Below are 15119 nucleotides of genomic sequence, written 5' to 3'. Positions count from 1 at the left end.
AAGTCAGCCTGCACTGTGCAGCCGTTTACATGATGAAGCTGAATTTAAGAACTGATCTGCTAGATGGATCCCACTGGTAGAAATGATCCCCTTGGCAAGGTTAAGTGTCACCTCTAAGGGAAGCCCTAAGTCCAAATGAGCCTTGTTTACAAGGTATAATATAAAGAGACCTATCCTTCTAATAGCTAAGTGACCTCCAATTCCAAAGCAGCCACTCTGGGAGACGACACACACCATAGCAATGCTATCATGGTTGGTAACAAGGAATCCCTCTTTGGAAACAGCTTTCTAAGCTTCTAGCATTTTTAATACCCACAAGGTAAACTTTCATCCTTTGAGGCTGTAGTTCATTGTGCTAACAATTCAAGATCAAACCTTGTGAGCCAGATGGTGATCCAGGTGGATACTGTAAATTTTCATCAGTATCAAAAACAGTGACTACAGAATAATGACAAATTTTTTGTGTGATTCATAAGCTGATTCCAAAAGTGACTGCAGAACTAGCCAAAAAGCAACAAGTTTGTACTGATAGCTACTATTTATTAGATAGTCTGCAAAGCACTGTGCAACATTACATACATTATCTCAATTATTTTTTATGAAAACCCTATGAGGTGGATATTTACGTCCACGTCTACAGATAATGCAAGAGTTTCTGAAAGAATAAGCTACAAACCCGTGACACGCAATTTACCTATTAAATGAATCTAAATGTTTAAAAAAGCCGGGCGCAGTGGCTCACACCTGTAATCCCAACACTTTGGGAGGCTGAAGTGGGCAGATCACTTGAAGCCAGGAATTTGAGACCAGCTTTGCCAACATGGTGAAACCTTGCCGTTACTAAAAATACAAAAATTAGCCAGGTGTGGTGGTGATGCCAGCCACTTGGGAGGCTGCAGCACGAGAATCACTTGAACCGGAGGCAGGGGTTGCAGTGAGCTAAGACTGTGCCACTGCACTCCAGCCTGGGCGGCAGAGTGAGACTCTGTCTCAAAAAATAATAATAATAATAAGCCACTTGCCCATGATCACGCTGCTAGGAAAAGTCAAACCATAATTTAATCCTAATCTGTCACACACAAAGACAACATTGACAGGAATAAAACTTACTTCCATATAGGAGAGATGCAAGTTGTAAAAGAGAAGCAGAATCACTTTATCACATACAGAATCAATGTCATCACTGTCTGAAAAAAGATGCTCTGAACAATTCTTCCAGTTTATTGATTCTGAACCTGCCATGTCTTCAAAAATGGCATTATTAGTGAAGCTGCTCAACAAGTCCTCTGAAACAAAACAGCTAGCGAAATGAGTATTTGTATTTAGCCTAAATTATACTTTTAGGACTTTATCTTATAGCTATACCCTGAATCGATATGTTTAATAACATTAGGATTGAGGTTATCACTGTAATAGCAAAAGAACAACCTAAGCATTCACCAGTAGCAGATTAAATCAATTACGTTGTATCTATTCAAAAAAATCTTAGGCAGCCAAAAAAAGAATGAGGTTCCTTGCTACTTACATGCTGATATAGAATGATCTCCATTAAAAAAGATAAAAAGAAAAAAAAAAAGGCAAGGGCCAGACCTCTATGTATAGTTACTATTTGTGTTACACATGTTTGTTTAGGCACAGACTCTTTCTCAAAAGTATAAGGCAAAGTGGTAACAGTAACTTGTCAAACAGGAGCCAGGAGTCAGAGAACAGGGGGTGGGAGAGGCCCTTTATATGAAATTACTTTTGTATCTTGTCCCATGGCAAAAGTTAATTATTCGAATTTTTTTAAATTTAAAAACAATACAAGCTGATTATACATTTGACAAATATAAGGAATTTCTGACTGCAGGAAAAAACAAAGCATCAACTACGAAGAGAAGCAGAAATTCTTCTTGAGCTGCTGATTTTACTATACATTTGGGCTATATTTTTTCTTAAGACAATCACTACAAACTAATAATATAAATACCTTTTTTAATGTGAAAAGGTATAAAATCTCCTTTAAAAATTTTTCACTTATCCATCATATAATATCAAATGTACCTGTAATACCAAGTATGATTCTTTTGAGAAGGCAAAAAGTCAGATCAAATACATCATTAAGGAAAAACATGCACACTAAATAGACTATGAACTCTACTGGGACAAAGACCATTATTTTGCGTATTTTTTCATTCCCCAATTCCTGACAGGATTCTCAGAATCTCAGTTTCTTAATGAATAGCAAATTGACTTATTGGTTAAATTAGCAACTTCAGAGCTGCCTAACAACAGTACAAAAATAAATGAATAATTCACCAGAAACTAGCTCTAGATATTAATTTTAATTACTTTGCAGCAACATAATTTAGTACCAAATGTTTAACAAGTACCCATTATAATTACTAAACTGTGAAGTCACTATTATTTGTATCTGACCAGCTATACAAAACTCATCAATTTTTCTCTTGACAAAAGGTAGTAAAAATCGCAAACAATAAAGAAGACACTACTCATTAAAAGTCATGTTTACTAATCTAGCACCCTAATTCCAGTCTTAGAACCTCCCATGCAGTTGGAAAGGGATTATGGGAAGAGGTGAGTATGTTGGAAATGTGGGGTAGTTCTCAAATTGGGGCCCCATTTTGCTTGCTTTAAAGCAAAAAACACAGGGTCTAGCAAAGAGAAGTGCTGAGGCTGGAGATGAAAACAAAAGCTTTTGGTTCAGATAGTAAAGGAGGCCCTCAAGAGCAGTAGAATCAGTGTATCCTGAAGGCAGTGCTGCAGGCAGTCTCATGCACTAGGGGGTTTCTTCTTGGCATCCAAGTCCTTTTTAATTTCTTCAAGTTTTTTAGCCAGGTTTGGTATCTTTAAAGAGAAAAAAGATTATTATAATTTTGCATCTACCTAATCAATATTCTTTTACTTCTCTTCCTCCAAAGATAAATGGTTTTACAAGCTTTTATCTTCCTCCAAAAGAGATCTGCTAAATAGTGGTTATTTCTTTTTGCTTTCTTTTTTGAGATAGGGTTTCACTCTGTCACTCAGGCTGGAGGGCAATGGTGCAAACACAGGTCACTGCAGCCTTGACCTCCAGAGCTCAAGTGATCCTTCCCACCACAGTCCTGCAAGCAGTTGGGACCACGGACATGCCACCACCCGTGGCTAATTTTTGTATTTTTTGTAAAGATGGGCTTTCGTCACACTGCCCAGGCTGGTCTCGAACTCCTGAGCTCAAGCAATCTGCCCACCTCGGCCTCCCAAAGTGCTAGGATTACAGGCGTGAGCCACTGCACCCGGCCAATAGTGGTATTTCTTAGCCTTATAACTGCATATGAAAGATATCAGAAGTTGTCAGATAAGTATGCTCCTTCTCTGAAACCCACTTCTATTTTTGTATACCCACTTCCGCTCGATCTGGTGCCAAGTAAAGGTTGTACCTATAAACAATAAATGTGACATAATATAGCCTTTGCCTAGAAAACTGTATGACTCAAACGAAGGTTGACAAAGGAATTCCCTTTGTCATATGAAAAGCTTTATAACAAATCAAGTTAGAATCATGTTTCCCTTGCTTGTCTTTTTCAAACACCTGTCCAGAATCCCCATTCATAGGCTGCTGCACCACTTGGTTTTCAACGTCACCATCTATAAAGCGAGGTTAATACAACTTCACAAAACTCTGTCCTCAAATGTGCTACACTTAGAATTTTGAGATGGAATATAGATCTATATTTTTCAGTCCCCCTACCCAGATGCATCTCCAAAATTCTAAGTCATCTCTACTACTGGGTTGTGGGGCTGAAAATATTATCCAATTAATTTTTAAATTCTCACTTATCACATGATTTCCCAAAGAATTTTAAGAGCCCAACTTAATATTACTCTCGGCTAACAAGCCACAGCTGAGGATGATCATAAGCCCAGCTAAACTGAAGGGATTTTGCCCTCTTGTGGTGATATGGAGGACAGCTGTTTCATGAGTTGGATTACTTTTTCAAACAATGGCAAACCATTCTACAATATTCAGGAGTTTTGCCTCAGCCCTATGGACTGCATTTATGCTGGAAGTCACACCTCACCTCAAACAAAGAAAAGTCACTCTAAAACAGTTACATGGAATCAAGGAAGTCATGGATATGGCCACTTACGTCATAGTTCTGAGCCAGATACATTCCAACCACGTTGCCCAATGTAAATCCAAGCTGAAAAAATAGAACAGTAAGAGTTATAGTGCCTACCGAGTCCTGTGCCAGTCTGATTCCAAACTAAAATAACATAGACAATATCTTCCTAAGAAGCTTAGGACAGTATCTTCCTAAGAAGCTTAGGACAATATCTTCCTAAGAAGCTTGATGTCCAGTCTAGGGCTGTGTACAACATGAGAGTCACATTTTTCTTCTATAGACACAGCGATGCCCTCTCCAGAGGCTAAACAGCATACAAAAGAATAAATGGTGACACCAACCAAACATAAGAAAAAAATAAAACAACAAAAAAGAATAAATGGTAACACTGTATAAAGCTACCCTAAATTCTCTTATCCCCTCACAACCCACATAAATACTTGACTACAAGTTCTGGAAACTCAAGCCAAAGTTCTGATTTTTCTTGTTGAATGCTGCAATTTTTTTGTCTTTTTTTGGTTATGGATATTGTTATTCCTTTTTAAATCAAATAAAAACTACTCAGTTTTTAAAGTATTCAGTCAAGGCCGGGCACAGAGGCTCACGCCTATATCCCAGCACTTTGGGAGGCCAAGGTGGTAGATCACTTAAGGTCAGGAGTTTGAGATCAGCCTGGCCAACATGGGGAAACCTCGTCTCTACTAAAAATACAAAACTTAGCCAGGCGTGGTGGCTCACACTGTAATCCCAGCTACACGGGAGGCTGAGGCAGGAGAATCACTTGAAACCGGGAGGCAGAGGTTACAGTGAGCTGAGATTGTGCCACTGCACTCCAGCCTGGGAGACAGAGCAAGATTCTGTCTCAAAATAAATAAATATTCAGTCAAATCATAGGATCTCAGAGAATGAAGGGACTCGTCACAGTTTACAATCTCTTCATAGTTCAAAAGAGGAACCTGAGGCCCAGGATGGGAAGGGACTTCTCCAAGGACATTCACAACAAGGAGGACAGGACAATCTACATTAGCTTCACACTCAAAAACTAAAATATGTGATGACAGAAAAGAAGAGAAAACTCTGACACACCACTGAGAGCACATATGGCTTAGCACTCTGCCACAGGTACAGTCTAACAGGCAGGACATTTAAGGCCGGTGGGAAACACAGTGACAAGAAACAGGTGCAATTTTTAGAAAACTTTAAATATTTATCCCATTTGGTGACTATTTTCCTAAACAAAAACCGGTTCATGAAAATTTAGATAAACCCAAAAGGGCCAAGACTCCTCAGCTTTGAGTTTTAATGATAATAATTCCCTGTTTTCCTCTGGTAACTAAGAGGCTCCATCTGGAGCTTAATTTCTCATTTTATAAATTCAAACTAGCATCAGTTTTTTTCATGATTTTCTTTAATCATTGTTGCTTTTATTCAATTAATACACAGCAGAGAGGTTTAAAAAAATAAAATGTGGCACTTAACACCATCAATCACACATGGCATGACTGAACCTTCTCTTCAAGTTGGAGATGCACATAGGGGAACAGAATGCAGCTGGGTCCTTAGTACACTTTAAACTTACTAAGCTTGAAACACCAAAAGCATAATTTAAATTGGTTTGTTGTTAGCAATAAGAAACATAGAAGAGGCTATCTAATCTCTAATCATAGACCATTCTGATCATTTGATTAATCAGATATGGCCTGCAAAATCCTACTTTTACCAATGTTGCACCTTGAAGGAGAATGATTTTTTTCTCCTATGGGTTGAAACCAGGTAGGAAGTGGTTTTCCAAATCCAGAAGGAGTATTAAATTTGCTTAAAAGAAGAGAAAACAAATCAAATGAAAGTATTAGCTCTAACACCAAAAAGAAAAACCATGGGATTTAAAAACTTTCAAAAAAAATAATCGAGTTCTGGTTCCACCACTATCAAGCGGTGTGCCTAAAGAAAGACACTTAACCTCTCTGGAGCTTTGCTGATATGAGCTTCCTGATTTATAAAACATTATACTCACAATGTAATGTCCAGCTCCAACATTCTAAGATTCCTAGTTCTTACCATATGTGTCTCTAAATAAATGTGGCATGCCTAACGTGGCTTCATTTTGGCAAATTTGCCAGGTATCAGGGCACAAGAAAAACTCATGATTATTTTAAAACACAACACAAAACAAAAACCATGAGCCTCTAAACAAGTCATATCAATTCCAGTTTCAGAATACTATCAGATCTACCAAAGGAGTATCATAAGATTAAATACACAAGAAAAATACCACTAAGAGAAATGTTGGGAAAAATGCATGAAGCCAGAAAAGCATATACAGTATGTTGTTCATGGGATGGTCAATAGGCAAGTTTAGACAAAAAAGTGAAACCTAAATCTAAGGAACAGTGACTCAGTCTGAGAGGTTAGACTGGAGTCAGATTATAGGAGGTCTTGGATGAGTCTGAAACCTCCTTGCAGGCCAAGAATGCCTAACTTCTTCCAGGCCAAGACCTGGAAACCTCATCAGTAGTTCTGTCAGCTGAATGCCATCACAATGCCCTGCTTCCCCCATATCACATGGTCACCCCTTAGTATTCCCTGTAGAGAAGACTGTGGCATAAGGAGTGCAATGCTTTCTTCCCAAGCTCAACACTAAGTGCATTACTATCACACCCTCTCTGCAATAATTTTGAGACTTTAGGGGTATGAAAAAGTAGCTTCTTTTCACAGGAACATTGGGGACAATTAATAGTAAAACACTGGAAGTTTGAGAACAGAGGACTGAGATGAGGAAAGTAGTGTACAGGAAAAATAGATGGGAAGAAGATGCTGGAGCTAAGAGCCCCAAAAGAGAAGTCTGGACTGGCACAGAGCAGTACACAACAGAAGAATCACATTGTCAGCTCTATAAATAGAGAGTACACTAAGAATCAGTGAAGCGCCACAATCCATTATCCACAATTCTGAAACCCAACTCAATCCAAACTACATTTCATCATAACTAATTTGGTAGCAAAAGCATACCTGACCTGAACTAATAGGAGACTACAGTCATTATCACACTTCAGTGTGAATAATCATTTTTTGCTATAGAAACAGAAATCTTTAAATATAGGATCCTGCCTTAGACCTCCTCGCTGGAGAATATGTCTCACACCAAAAATTTTAATACATTTGGTTACAAAGTGCTATCCCAGATGCTGCTGGGGGTGTTAAGTACCGAGGTACATGATGCAGCTTATTACTTTTCTAAAATCTGAAAGAAATCTGATTTCCCAAATACATATGGCCCCTAAAGATTTTGATTAAGGGACTGCAGACCTTAATATACTAAAAATCAACTTAATATTTAGCCCCATGAAAGGATTAAAAATGATCTCTGCCCTTAGAGAACTTATATGATGAATAGGAAGAAATGCTAGGTAAAATAGTTACATAACAACAGAAGGCAGGACCCTGCACAGGATTTTCAATGATAACAGATGCTCCAAAAATCAGAAGTAGGCCATGCATTAAGTGGCAAAATGAATGATACAGAAGTGATTAAGAAATCATATTTGAAAAATATGTACCTCAGGTTGATATTAAAGGCTCTAAATATGCTAAGTGTTCACATTTAAACTGGTGATACGGTTTGGCTGTGTCCCCACCGAAATCTCATCTTGAATTCCCACATTGCAGGAGGGACCCAGTGGGAGGTAACTGAATCATGGGGGCAGGTCTTTCCCATGCTGTTCTCGTGATAGTGAATAGGTCTCATGAGATCTGATGGTTTCATAAAGAAGAGTTCCCCTGCACAAGCTCTCTTTGTCTGCTGCCATCCATGTAAGACGTTACTTGCTTCTCCTTGCTTTCTGCCATGATTGTGAGGCCTCCCCAGCCATGTGGAACTGTTAAGTCCATTAAATCCTTTTTCCCATATAAATTACCCAGTCTTGGGTATGTCTTTATCAGCAGTGTGAAAACGGACTAATACAACTGGTAAAGGAAATGCAAAGAAAACTGAATGTGGAAAATCAACGCACAAGATGGGAATGGAGATGTCATGACTGGCATAAAAGAAACAGGCCTGACTGGAAAAGAGAATTTGAGTTAAAGAATGGAGAGAATTAAGTATGGAAAGCTGGGAAGGTCTAGATGTTGGGCTTCGACAAGCAGGTAGGGCAGCCAGGTACAATGGCTACGCTTGTAATCCCAGCACTTTGGGAAGACAAGGTGAGAGGATGCCCTGAGCCCAAGAGTTTGAGACCAGCCTGGGCATCATGGTGAAACCACATCTCTACCAACAAAATGCAAAATTAGCCGGGTGTGGTGGCATACATCTGTAGTCCCAGCTACTCTGGAGGCTGAGGTGGGAGGATCACTTGAGCCCAGGAGGTAGAGGTTACAGTGAGCTGAGATCATGCCACTGCACTCCAGCCTGGGCAACAGAGGCAGGGGAGTTTTCTTCACATGCAATCGTGGTAGGGAGCCACTGACTACTCTTTGCCCTCAGCAACACGATGAAAGCACTGCCTGAGAAGCACTCTCCCAGTACCTATACTCAGAAAAGGCTGAGGAAGCAAGGACCTACTAGATGATGAAAAGATGTAGAAATTTAAAAAGTTTTTTTTTTTTTTTTTTTTAAGAAAATGAAGTACCTATTAGAGAAAAGCCGATTACTGTGGTGGCAAGCAAACAAGACTGAACTGTTTCTATTGATCAATAAAGATCAATGGAATAGAGTGGAGAGCCCAGGAATACACCGTAAAGGCTTATAGTCAAGTGATTTTCAACAAGAGCGCCCAGGCACTCAATATGGAAAGAACAGTCTTTCCAAGAAATGGTGCTGGGAATAATCTTTTCAAGAAATGGTGCTGGGACAATGGGATATCCACATGCAAAGAATAAAGTTGGACTCCTACCTCACACTATATACAAAAATTAACTCAAAATGGATTAAAGACCTAAATGTAAGAGCTAAAACTATAAAACTCTTTGAAAAAATCATAGGCGTAAACCTTCATGAGTGGGGCTGGGCAAATAGTTTTCTTAGCTATGACACCAAAAGTACAAGCAACCAAAAAAAAAAATTAGACCTCATCAAAATTAAAAATGTCTGTGTTTCAGAGAATACCATCAAGAAAGTCAAAAGACAACACACAGAATGAGATAAAATATTTTCAAATATATATCTGATAAGGGATCTATATCCAGAATATATAAATAATTCTTACAACTGAGTGACACAAAAATACTCAATTTAAAAATGGGCAAATTGGCCAGGCACAGTGGTTCACACTTGTAATCCCACACTTTGGGAGGCCAAGGTGGGTGGGTCACCTGAGGTCAAGAGTTCAACACCAGCCTGGCCAACTTGGTGAAACCCTGCCTCTACTAAAAATACAAAAATTAGCCAGGCATGGTGGTGGACGCCTGTAGTCCCAGCTACTCAGGAGGCTGGGGCAGGAGAAATCGCTTGAACCCACGAAGCAGAGGTTGCAGTGAGCCGAGACTGCACCACTGCACTCCAGCCTGGGCGACAAAGTGAGACTCTGTCTCGAAAATAAATAAATAAAATAAAACAAAAATAAAAATGGGCAAATGATGTGAAAAGATTTCTCCAAAGCTACAGTCAACAAGCACATGAAAAGATGCTCAACATTAGTCACTGAGGAAATGCAAAGCAAAACCATAATGAGGAACTACGTTACACCCACTAGAATTACTTTAACAAAAACAGTAAGAGCTACACGAAATGTTGGCGAGATGTGGAGAAACTGAAAGCGTCATACATTACTGGTGAGAATGCAAAATGGGGCAGCTACTCTGGAAAACAGTCCAAAAGTTCCTCAAAAAGTTGAGCATAAAGATATCATATGATGTAGCAATCCCACTTTAGGGTATATACTCAACAGAACTGAAATACATATCCACACAAAAGCCTGTATACAAATATTCCTAGCAAGATTACTCAACATAGCCAAAAGTGGAAACATCTTGAATGTTCATCAACTGGTGAAATAATTAACAAAATAGAAATAAACATAACAAACAAGGTGCAAGATAATTATTCAGAAGTTAATGAAAAGACATGAGACCTAAATAAATGAGGAAATGGATCATAACAGTGTAATAGTGTAAGGCCAGGCACAGTGGCTCACACCTGTAATCCCAGCACTTTGGGAGGCAGAGGTGGGCAGATCACATGAGGCCAGGAGTTTGACACCAGCCTGGCCAACATGGCGAAACCCTGTGTCTACTAAAAATACAAAAATTAGCTGGGGATGGTGGCACACGTCTGTAATCCCAGCTACTTGGGATGGTAAGGCACGAGAATCGCTCAAACCTGGGAGGCAGAGGTTGCAGTGAGCCGAGATTGCACCACAGCATTCCAGCCTGGGTGACAGAGCGAGACTCTGTCTCAAAAACAAAACAAAAGACATAATAGCGTAAAGGTTTCAGGAGCATAAGTCATCAGGACGGCCTCATGGAAAAAGATCAGAGTGGGGCCATGAAGAGTATTTAGGAAGGCAAAAAGGATAAAGGGAAAACCGGCTGGGTGCAGGGGCTCATGCCTGTAATCCCGGCACTTTGGGAGGCCGAGGTGGGGAAATCACTTGAGGTCAGGAGTTCGAGACCAGCCTGGCCAACATGGTGAAACCTCATCTCTACTAAAAAATATAAAATTAGCCAGGTGTGGTGGCATATGCCTGTAATCTCAGCTACTTGGGAGGCTGAGGCAGGAGAATCGCTTGAATCCAGGAGGCGGAGGGTGCAGTGAGCCAAGATGGCACCAGTGCACTCCAGCCTGGGTGACAGAGTGAGAGTCTGTCTCAAAAAAAAAAAAAGCAACAGATTACAATAACACAATAACAGCATCATAGGCAGTGTGCACAAAGCCCCCAGCAGTGCCATCATGTTAGCTTCTTGCCAAAAGCATCCTTAAAATAACTCTAGCTAAACCTTACGATTAAGGAAGCAGTAGCTTTCCTCAGGTAGTGTTGGTAACTATCTGCAAAGAGGTGTCTTTTACTGCAGTAAAAGAAAGGGTGGTGCTCACTTTGGCAGCACATACACTAAAACTGGAATGATAGATCAGAATGGCCCCTGCGCAAAGATGACATACAAATTTCTGAAGCACTGCATTTAAAAAAAAAAAAAAGTCTAGGAGCAGTGGCTCAAGCCCATAATCCAACATTTTGAGAGACTGAAGTGGGAGGATTGCTTCAGCCCAGGAGTTCAAAACCAGCCTGGGCAATATAGTGAGACCCTATCTCTACTATTAAAAAAAATAATAATAAAGGGGAAAAACTGCAGTAAAAGAAAAGGGGAAAATCACAGGAGCAAGGTCTCTTCAAGATAGGGACAAAGCGAGAATATTTTAATCTGAGGAGGAATATGAACAATGGAAGGAAGTTATCACCAACACAAGCAAGTGCAGTGGTTTTCAAACTGTCCACAAATCACAACTGTAGGAGAAACATCTTAGAGGGTTCCAAAATGTGTAATGACAATGCACCTGCTTAACCTGTGACTGTTTCATCACTTCTAAACCTTTTCTATCACCTACCCTTCTGAGAGAAGCTAATCCCCACTTGAGAAGAAACTCATCAGGGTTCAAATGACACCCTGCAAAAGAAAAACTGAACACTATCTGAATCCTTGTTGAGTGCTCCTGTTTCTAAGTTCTTTAATGTGTTAACTCATTTTTAATCCTCACAACAAAAGTGTGAGGTGGGTTTGCATTTTCAGATGTGGAAATGGGAGCACAGAAAATTTCAACAGCCCACCCATGCTACCACAGCTTGAAAACGATGGGAGGCAGGGTTCAAACTGAGAAGTCTGACTCTGAAGTTTAACCTCTTAAACACTAGAACATGATGGTGATTTTTTTATAGATGAAATGACTGAACACAAAGAGAAATACTTGCTCAACTTTAGAGTCAGTGGCTCATTTGACAGAGATGGAATCAATGTGAAAAGTAATGCTATCCACTTATTTAATTAAAAAAAAAAAAAAAAAAAAGCAATGAGGTGGAAGACCAGAAGGGGAGAGTTACTTCTGAGCTAGGAATATAATGGACAGCTTTAGCATCTCTCCTTAAATACCGAGAATTCTGAATTCTCAAATCAGAATCTGACCAGGCACAGTGGCTCATGCCTGTAATCCCAACAGTGTGGGAGGCCTAGACAAAACCTGTCTCTACAAAAAAAAAAATTAAAAATTAGTCAGGGGTGGTGGTGCGGGCCTGTAGTCCTAGCTACTACTAAAGAGGCTGAGGTGCGAAGACTGCTTGAGGCCAGGAGTTAAAGACTGCACTGAGCCATGATTGTGCCGCTGGACTCTAGCCTAGGTGACAAAGAGAAACCATGTCTCAAAAAAAAAAAAAAAAAAAAAAAAATTAACACACAGTAAAAGTTTATTGCAAAACCAAACAGACTCATTCTGCAAAACCACTTAGAAAGTTAACTGTAATTGAATCATGTCCTCTCAGTTTATCAATGAGCAACAGATATAGCAGGCAGCTCAATTACATCATCCTATACTCTGGAGGTAAGTGATACCGCTTTTAATCTAGTGTTTACTACAAGAAAATGACTGTCATTATTCTGAACTCCTAAACTAACATCTAGTTAGGACACTACAGAAACTCCTAGAGGCAAAGGAGCAGCCCTGTCTTGGCTGGGCAGATTAAGGACACTCTTTTGACTAACTGGATTTAACAAACCATTACCATCTTTCAAAAGGACAAAAGGGGTGCATTTTGTGTTTTAATCTCTTTGATAAAGATACAGCATTTGGGGCCAGGCGTGGAGGCTCACGCCTGTAATCCCAGCACTTTGGGAGGCTGAGGCAGGCGGATCCCGAGGTCAGGAGATCAAGACCATCCTGGCCAACAGGGTGAAACCCCGTCTCTACTAAAAATACAAAAATTAACTGGGACTGCTGGCGCGCGCCAGCTACACGGCAGGCTGAGGCAGGAGAATCGCTTAAACCCAGGAGGCGGAGGTTGCAGTGAGCCAAGATCGCACCACTGCACTCCAGCCTGGCGACAGAGCAAGACTCCGTCAAAACAAACAAACAAAAAAGATACAGCATCCGGGCAGGGAGCGGTGGCTCACGCCTGTAATCCCAGCACTTTCGGAGGCTGAGGCGGGTTGATCACTTGAGGTCAGGAGTTCGGGACCAGCCTGGCCAACTTGGTGAAACCCGTCTCTACTAAAAATACAAAAATTAGTCGAGCATCCTGGTGCGCGCCTGTAATCCCAGCTACTCCGGAGGCCGAGGAGGGAGAATCGCTTGAACCCGGGAGGCGGAGTTTCCAGTGAGCCGAGATCGCGCCACTGCACTCCAGCCTGACGACATAGCGAGACTCCGTCTCAAAAAAAAAAGAATTAGAGGTTGAAAGCATCAAGTTTTGAATGCACAATAGCTTGGCAGAAAAACTTTCACTTGAAAATTTGATGAGCAACTCCTCCTGGAACCTTCACCAGGCAATCTTTGAAATATACCGAGTTTTGCCAGAAAACTCGTTTTTAACTCAAATAAGGAGCCAGGAGAAATAGTCTGCTTACTCATGCTTACTCATTTTGGGAAAAATTACTTGTATACCAGTGTCTGACTCATTCCTCCAACTCCGAAAGGTCTGATGAGGACTTAGCCTCTTGGACTTCGTGAGGTGGCTAATTTACGATTTATTCCTGGCCTTCCTACCTCCTCAGAAATGCCAACTAGCAGGGCTCCACAGCAGGGACCGGCCGGCGACTATGTAATGAAACAGGAGCGCAGAAAGAAAGGGGGGCGGACTACGAAAAGTCATCAAGGACCACACAAGCTTTAATGCGAGGATTACACAATGAGCGCGGGGCGCGGCACACAGTAAGTAGCTCTGGAAACGCACACTCTCTGACACCTCAAAGTTTTAGGGACTTGGATGGCTGCAGAAAAATATTGGCAAAGGGATTTTCTGAGGAGGCAGGAAGAAAACGGCCGCCCTGCGAGGCGACGACCAGGCGCGGGGGCCGAAGGGACCGCGGGACCCACGCCCAGGCCGGGTCGGCGGGGTCAGCAGTCCTCAAGGGGGAAATGGGGTCCGAGGCACGCCCCACGCAGCGGGCCCCGCTCTTCGGCAGCTCCACTCACCAGGAACTGGAGCATGATGTCGGTGGGGAGGGCGAGGACGGCGCGAAGGACTGCAGCAGCTCCGCGGGCCGGTCCGAGCCTACCTCCCCATGCGCGGGGGGGGGGGGGGGGGGGGGGGGGGGGGGGGGGGGCGGAACCCCCGTCGACTTCCGGGTCACGCCACACCACGCCACGCCACGCCCCGCTCCTCCTGCTCAGCCCGCGCCCGGAAACGACTCGCAGCGTCGCAGCTCCCAGGTTCCCCCTGGCGGAGCGCGTCGGCCTCACCGCCTGAACTGGCGGGGCAGCGAGCGCGCGACAGGACTTGCGAGGAGCAAGTTCCGATTCCGGCTGGGCAGCCTTGAGCATCCCGCCTCTGTAAACCTGGGCCGGGGCCCAGGAATCTATATTATTCTCAGCACGCGGACTATTCTGATACACAGCCCAGCTTAGGGCTCTCTGGCCTAGAAGGACGGCATGAGCAGCGGGTCCCATCCCTAGGTTCGCAGCTGAATCGTGGGGGCTTTTGCGACATCTTCTACTTGGGCCCAGCTGGACTTTGCGGGGAGGAAAGGAGGCTTGTGGCTCTCAAAGCTCCGCAGGTGTGTTGTGTAATCAGCGTTGAGGACCCAAGGTAGAGGCTGGGTGCTTAAGAAGCTCGGATGGCGGGCTTTGGAGTCTGGTGATACCGTATGGGGCCCATGCTGCCGTGTGCCTCACGCCAGTCACTGAGATGATGAGTTTTGTATCAGAGAAAGGGTTTATTCACCAGGCAGCCAGCCGAGGAGACGGGAGAACAGATCTCAAATCTGCCTCCCCAAAGATGGGTTTTAGGGATATTTATGGGATAGAGGAGCAGGGTGGTCTGAGGTGTGGGGAAAGGCGGTTGGAGGTAAGGAAAAGTTTGGCAATGGGTTATCTGT

General features: G+C 42.3%; 1 protein-coding gene and 1 pseudogene across 1 annotated transcript; one reads left to right on the top strand and one right to left on the bottom strand.

Moving 5' to 3' along the window:
• Positions 1-2305: 2305 nt before the first annotated feature.
• On the bottom strand, positions 2306-14317 carry STMP1 (short transmembrane mitochondrial protein 1). The gene is made up of 3 exons (XM_032761857.2): positions 14218-14317; positions 4131-4184; positions 2306-2847 (listed from the first exon to the last, which is right to left on the bottom strand). The coding sequence occupies exons 1-3, from the start codon at positions 14230-14232 to the stop codon at positions 2773-2775; spliced, it is 144 nt and encodes a 47-aa protein (XP_032617748.1). The 5' UTR covers positions 14233-14317; the 3' UTR covers positions 2306-2772.
• LOC116809847 (U6 spliceosomal RNA) lies at positions 11126-11225 on the top strand (annotated as a pseudogene).
• Positions 14318-15119: the final 802 nt, after the last annotated feature.

The sequence above is a fragment of the Hylobates moloch genome, unplaced genomic scaffold (genome assembly GCF_009828535.3).
Source record: "Hylobates moloch isolate HMO894 unplaced genomic scaffold, HMol_V3 SCAFFOLD_1, whole genome shotgun sequence".
NCBI lineage: Eukaryota > Metazoa > Chordata > Mammalia > Primates > Hylobatidae > Hylobates > Hylobates moloch.
Note: the sequence above shows the minus strand (reverse complement) of the source record. Positions and strands in the feature narration are given on the sequence as shown.